The sequence below is a fragment of the Cynara cardunculus genome (genome assembly GCF_001531365.2).
Source record: "Cynara cardunculus var. scolymus isolate 2C chromosome LG 16, CcrdV1, whole genome shotgun sequence".
Lineage (NCBI taxonomy): Eukaryota > Viridiplantae > Streptophyta > Magnoliopsida > Asterales > Asteraceae > Cynara > Cynara cardunculus.
In genome coordinates this window covers 6,819,825-6,827,270 of record NC_037543.1, presented here as the reverse complement: position 1 = coordinate 6,827,270, position 7,446 = coordinate 6,819,825, and the positions used below count along the sequence as shown (strand labels likewise).

At 33.7% G+C, this 7,446-nt stretch overlaps 1 protein-coding gene across 1 annotated transcript in view; it reads right to left on the bottom strand.

The window, feature by feature from the left end:
• LOC112529660 (BURP domain-containing protein 5-like) overlaps positions 1-7,446 on the bottom strand; it is a 14,401-nt gene that overhangs the window by 2,262 nt on the left and 4,693 nt on the right. Inside the window, exon 2 of the mRNA XM_025140999.1 lies at positions 350-455. Within this exon, the coding sequence (XP_024996767.1) occupies positions 350-455 (106 nt within the window). The remainder of the gene's footprint in view (positions 1-349; positions 456-7,446) is intronic.

The following is a 7,446-nucleotide window of genomic DNA, read 5'->3' as shown; positions in this document are numbered from 1 at the left end:
TGTTCTTTATGAAATAAATGTATGATGAAACGGGTGCATATTATATTTTGTTCTTTATGAAATTAATGTTCATAAAACTGTTTCAATGTGAAAAGGTTTCATTATAAAATGGTTTATTTTTGTTTACTAATTTTGCCCTTAGTATTGAAATAAAATAAATTTGTAATATTTTTTATTTTTTAATTTCCTAAAATAAAGTAAACTAATCTTAGCCATTGATCAAGAAAATGGATGAATGAGATTGGTTTACACGGTTTACATAAATTGGGCAAGTTTTTATTTGCACGCTCCTCTATTATTTATATATATATATATATATATATATATATATATCTCAAGCAGTACTAACCATTTTGCAGAGAATCTTTGATCCCTTTTGGAATTGGAGTGTTTGGTAACAAAGACTTGAAGTAAGCTTCAGGGTCCATTGCTGCATGACTTGCAATAAGCGCCAGCTAAAACCAACAGTAAAATAAGAAAAGATTGTATCAACATTACAAGGCTGTTTGGCAGTTGCTGAATAGTTTGCTATAGAATAATTAATTAAAAGACACTTATGAGATAGTGCAAAAAATGAAATATGGTTGCTTAGTGATTGTTCAGATAGAAATTAAGGCGCTGAATGGTTCAGGGACGCCCAAAATACAAAATCATTCAATGGGTTTTAGAACCGCAAACTTTTTTTCTACCGAACAAGATTCACCTCTTAACGATTCAGAAGCTGCATCTTAATGAAACTATCAACTTAACTGTTCTTTGCAAATTTTCAAGAAATCTTCATAGTATTGTAATGAATATTGTAATGAATGTTGAAAAAGATGATGATAGTTGTACTCACAAAAAGAACAACTAAACGTTGTAGAAAATGGAATCCCATTGCTGCTGACAGATTTTCGTTCACAACTAAGAGATATGAGTAACAGAAGCCAGCTGATGAAGAAAAAGGATGGAGTTCGTGAGTATTTATAGAGAGTGTTGGTCTCTAAGCGTCATAATAAACCTCTTTATAGGACTTGGTTTATATGACCAAAAAATAAAGTGTCCTATCTAAAGACGTTGTAATAAGTTTATATGACTTTTTTGACGTCGTAATAAGTTTTTTAGGACACCTTTAATATAAAACGTCTCATTAGCAACTTTATAGGACATTATTTGAAAAATTGTCTTATAAAAACAGGTGTCCTATAAAAAACTGAGTTTATAGGACATTTTCTCAAAAGTGTCTTATAAAGTTGCTAATGTGACGTTTTGTATTAAAAATGTCCTAAAAAATTTGTTAAGACGCCCAAAAGCGTCATATAAACTTATTACAACGTCTTTAGATATGACGCTTTATATTTTTGGTTCTATAAATTAAGTCATATAAAGCGGTCTATTGGGACGCTTAGAGATTGGAGGCGTCCTATAAACCCAATTTTGTTGTAGTGATTGCAAGTCTAACGAGGGGGCGAACCCACTCTATTGCATACGGTGGCATGTGCCACGGCTTAGCTCCTCCGTCGTAATATAAAAAGTTATAGGGTTGTGAAAGGTGTCACCATTATCGTTTTGTTGTGTGCAACTGTATATATTTTGAAACTACAATGATCATACAAGCTTCACTCGGTAGAGGTTTGGTAGAGCTGGTTTGCAATGCCTTTCTCCCACCATAGGCTCGGGTTAGAATCCCGTTTGGGTCATATTCTTGGTTTTTCGCTTTTAGTTTCAGATTTATATATTTTTGAAAGAATTTGCAATAAAAGACTCGAACACGTTACCTCACGTCACTGCAACAAAATTTGGTTTATAGGACGCCACCAATATCTAAGCGTCATAGTAGATTGCTTTATAAAACTTAACATATAGGAACAAAAAATATAGCGTCATGTCTAAAAGCGTTGTAATAAGTTTATAATACGCTTTTGAGCGTCTTAACAAGTTTTTTATGACACTTTGAATTCAAAACGTCATATTAGCTATTTTATAAGACAATTTTGAGGAAGCGTCCTATAAACTCATTTTTTATAGAACACTTGGTTTTTATAAGGCATCTTTTCAAATAGTGTCCTATAAAATAGGTAATACGACATTTTTTTATAAAAATATTCTAAAAAACTTGTTATGACGCCCCAAAAACGTTCTATAAACTTATTACAACGTCTTTGATAGAATGTTGTATTTTTGGTTCTATAAATGAAGGCTTATAGAGTGGTCTCTATTAGAACGCTTACAAACTTTTGACCAATTTTTGTTGGAGTGTGTATGAAAAACAAAGAAACTAACAGATCAATGATAATTTTATAAAAAAGATCTATATCTTTGTTTTTTAGAGTTGTTTGTTTACCTCTTAATAGTTCAATTAAGAGACAGTCTCTGAATTATTAAGAGGTGAATCTTGTTTGACAAAAAAAAATCTGTCTCTTAATGGTTCTAAAACTCTTTGAATGATTTTGTATCATGAGTCTCCCTTAACCTTTAAGCGCTCTACTTTCATTGTAAACAATTACCGAACAATAATATTTCATTTTACATTTACATGGTGTCACCACAAGAAAAAATTTCTACTTCTCACCCGCCACATAGTTCCGGTAACCAACATTTTTGCTTTCGAGCCTTTTTTTCACGCTTTTTCCTGAGGTGTGAGAAAGCTGAAATCAATAGGATTTCCTTAAACTACAAGAGTGGTGCATGATTGGTTCGAAGTTGGCTCCAAAAGTCAAAAGTACCAGGAGGTCTCAGGTTCAAATCCAAGGAGCAATAAAAATCCCCTTGTGGCCACGGAGGCTCAAATGCGATGACTCCATCTGCAAAGCAGGTGGTCGCCCTGGGATTAGTCAGCTCACATAGCGGGTTGGATATCCATGTTAATAAAAATAAAAAGATTTCCTTAATCCTCCCTTAGGAAGAGCATGAAATTTTTTTTCTTTTCCGTAGGAACCAGGAGATTGGATCTAGCTGTAAGAAGAATGTTTGGTATAAATAACTCACTTCGTTATTTTTGGGTGCGAAACAGTGTCAAACCAAAATACCCAACAAGTATTAGCTGACATAATTTTTGTGAACCGTCATGTTTGCCGTATAATTCCAATAACAAACATTTTTGTTTTTTTGGCCTAACTTCAAGTGAATCATACACATTGCATGATCTGAACACAGATGTATTTATTCTCAACGACTTCTCCACCAACACGTATATAGATCACCCTAGAGTCTGAATTGAAGCATTATAGAATAGCTATATATAAATTTCAATAAGGGTTGTTTGTTTACCACTTAATAATTTCATTAAGAGGCAAGCTCTGAATCGTTAAGAGGTGAATTTTGTTTGGCAAAAAATGAGTCTGCCTCTTAATGGTTCCAAAACACTCTGAATGATTTTGTATCCTAGGTCTCCCTTAACCATTCAGCGCCCTAATTTCATTGTAAACAGTTACTAAACAATTATATTTTATTTTGAACTATATCATGAGAGCCTCTTAATCATTCTGATCAGTTAATCATTCTGATCAGTTAATCATTCTGCACCAAATCATTCAGCAAATGTCAAACAGCCAAGACAATAGCGATTTATATTTAATTATGAGCAACAAAAATAACTTAGACAAATAAAAATTTCTCATGTTTTTCGACTGTGAAGCACTTCAGATATCAAAAACAAATCGTAAGAAATTATATATATATATATATATATATATATATATATATATGGGCCTATTCAAGGGAGAACTGAGTTGTTTGTGGTAACTGTGAGAACCAATATTAACCACAAATCAATAGATAGATTAAGAAATTTATAAATTTGGTAATTATAAATTAAAATCTTAATGCAAGGATATTTTTGGTATTTTAAAACTCTCCTCTCTCCTCTCTTCTCTCTCCGGCCATCGTTCTCCGGCCTCCGGCCACCGTCCTCCGGTGATACCACTATAATACCACTGTGATACCTAAAAATATTAACTCTGTTAAACAAAAGAAACAATGTGATACCCAAGCACATATATGATGCATTGTGATACCATTGTAGTATCACCGGAGGACGGTGGCCGGAGAGAGAAGAGAGAAGGGATGAAAGTTGTAAAATACCAAAAATATCCTTGCATTAAAATTTTAATTCAAAATTGCCAAAATTATAAATTTCCTAATTTATCTATTGATTTGTGATTAATATTGGTTCTCACAGTTACCACAAACTAATTAGTTCTCATTTGATTAGGCCCATATATATATATATATATATATATATATATATATATATATAACATTCACATTGGCAAAAACATTATCCTACCGTATATAAAATTGTCTTTTAAACAAGTTAATAACTACATTAATGTTTATTGATTTATTATTTTCTTAAAAAATAAAAGAATTGTTATGTTTGGGGAATTCGTGAGTATATCGAGAAACCAATGAGCATAGAACTTGGATAAAATCTGAGATTCGAGATAGCTCGTTTTCCTTAAGTGCTATACATATTGAGCCAAATCTATTTGGATGTCATGAAATTCATTCGGGATAATCTCAAATTTTCATAACTATTTTGGCGCTACATTTTAAACCAAAATAATTGTAACTACTCTGTCGATAATAACTCTTCATTAAATGGGAATGATTGCTAGAAATAAGCAGTGAGCGGTTATATAATACGACAATTACATATAAGTGGTAATCTGTCAGCAAGTTGATCACATGTGAACCATCAGCTAGTTGAACGTATGTGGTAAACCTTCAACGAGCTAAACATGTACAAGTAGAAAATTTTCAACGAGATGAACATGCACAAGTAGCAAACTTTCAACGAGATGAACACAAATGAACCATCAGTTATAGTGTTCAGTGCCAACGCTTCAGCTATGGTGTTCTCTTCAGTTGAACAACCACTGATAATATTCTAACAAAAACGCACGACCCGTGCATTTCTTATGACCAAAGAGGCATGGCCTATACACTAGTGAATAGAAAACTTTTGCCAACGAACTTTTCCCTGAGAAATTCGTCTCTAAAGGGTGATTCGTCACAAAACCGTAATAAAAGTTGGTGGGTAAATCAAATCAATGACAGATTACCCAGGAATTCTTTGGATGATCTGTTGGTATTTTCTCGAAAAAATCGGATTCTATCGAACCATTCGTATTTTCTAGATGATTCAACGGAGGCAATCACCGACAGAAATTTCCCTGAGTGGTTTTTGTTGGAAATGTTAGTAAGGTTGGAAATTTATTCTCCATCCTACGTTGATAGATAGAAAAACATTAGAGAATCTTATAAGAGTTCCCTCTCAATTGGGCATTGAACTTGTTGATGGACTCATAGTGGGAATCATGAGTGGAAGACCCAACACACACATGTGCGCATGGCTGAGGGTGCGGGATTCACAAAATTGGCACGAGGAAGCACACTTTGCACTCCTGAGTATCGTTTTGGTACAAGTTAGAGAGATATAGATAATTACTAGTTATATAATTAACTGTTGATTATTTGTTTGAGGAGTTTACGATTTATCTGTTTTATAAATCTAAAATCGGATAATTCATTTTAAATAAATGTGTGAAAATCAGTTATAGACTTGGTCTCTATCTGATTCCAAGTTTAGTGGGATTTTGGCGTGATCATGGGGTGGTTAACCAGTATAAATACTGGGTTAAACCACCTCAAATCACACACTAAAAATCGTTTGCTCTCTCTCGAATGTCTGCCAAAGTCGTCTGCTCTCTCTCTCAATTTTTCTGCTTCAATCAGTGTGCAACTACCAATATTATACATCCACATTGCTTTTGATTTCGTTATCAAAGTCGTTGATAAATGAAACACGATATTGCATCGAATCATGGGGCTTTGCGACTAGTAGACTCACAACATACAAGAGTGGTCGTATAAAACTTTTAAGGACAGGTTCTACCATGCAGATCCCAATTCAACGGCACTACAAACAGGTTGGTTTTAATTTTCGTGTATCGTATTTATTTTTTGTTCACTAAGTGGAAAACTTTGCTTCTACTCCGTTCTTTCATTAAATCTATCACGGATGATAGGTTCTAAGATGATCCTGAGACATATAAAGAGGCCATGACTTCAAGGGATGCTCCATTATGGAAGGAAGCAATAAATGATAAAATGGAATTTATCTTGGGGAATGGAACTTGGGTATTGGTTGATTTGCCTACAGGGGTGAAACCCATCGATTCCAAGTGAATCTTTTAAAAGGAGGATGCACCTTGATGGTTCAATATAATTTTTTAAGTCTAGATTGGTGGAGGAAATGATACAGATAGAAAGAAGGGAGTCGATTACTTCCACATCTATGCTCCAGTTGCTAGAATTAGTTCTATGTGAACTCTTATAGCAATTCCAGCCATAAAAAGACTGTATATTCATCAAATGGATGTGAAAATAGATTTCTTTAATGGCTATTTAAACGAGGAGGTTTATATAGAGCAACCTAAAAGGTTTGTAGTACCTGGACAAGAGAATAAAGTGTGTAAACTTATTAAATCTTTATACGAGTTAAAACAAACTCCCAAACAGTGGCACAAAAGATTTGATACGACTATCACATCTTTCGGGTTCCGACATAATAAGGCCGACAGGTGCATTTACTCAAAATGCATGAGAGGATACATTGTGGTAATTTGTTTTTATGTTGATGATATGTTGATCATCGGAACCGATCTAGAAGGTATTCTTAAAACAAAAGGATACTTATCCTCGAACTTTAAGATAAAATATCTTGAAGAAGTAGATATCATCCTTGGGATAAAGATAAAAAGGTCAACATCTCAATTCTCTCTAAGTCAATCCCACTACATAGAGAATATATTGACCAAGTTTCAATATCTGGATATAAAGGAGTTTAACACTCTATTTGATCCAAGTGTGAAACTCGATAAAAACACTAGTAGAACAGGGACTCAACTAGAATATGCTAGTGTAATATGATGCATTATGTATGCAATGCATTGTACTAGACCGGATATTGTTTTTGCTGTGAGTAAATTGAGTCAATATACTAGCAATCTGGGTCCAGATCACTGGAAGACAATTAATAGAGTACTGGCTACTTGAAAAGAACCAAGGATCTAGAGTTGACATACTCTACATATCCGGGAATCTTGGAGGGTGCTCGTCGGTTTATTCAACCTTAGATTCCAACACAAAAATAGAACTCGGCGCAAGTATACACCTCGAACTACTGTCGTCTCGTAACAAGTAATAATGGTAAAAAGTACCAGATTATCGTTCCCACAGAGATAGCTTGTAAAGTTAATTCAAAAAGTCCAGTTTATAAAAACTAATTTCAGAAGGCGAAACGAGAGATTTGATTTTATCTAAAAATGGGGAGGTTTGATTACAACTAGGAAAATATCAATCTAAAGAAGAAGCACAGGGTGCAACAGTTGATTAAGACTTTAAACAAATGATTCAGTAAAAAGGTGACATAGCATTCCTGTCATAATTATCTAAAATCAA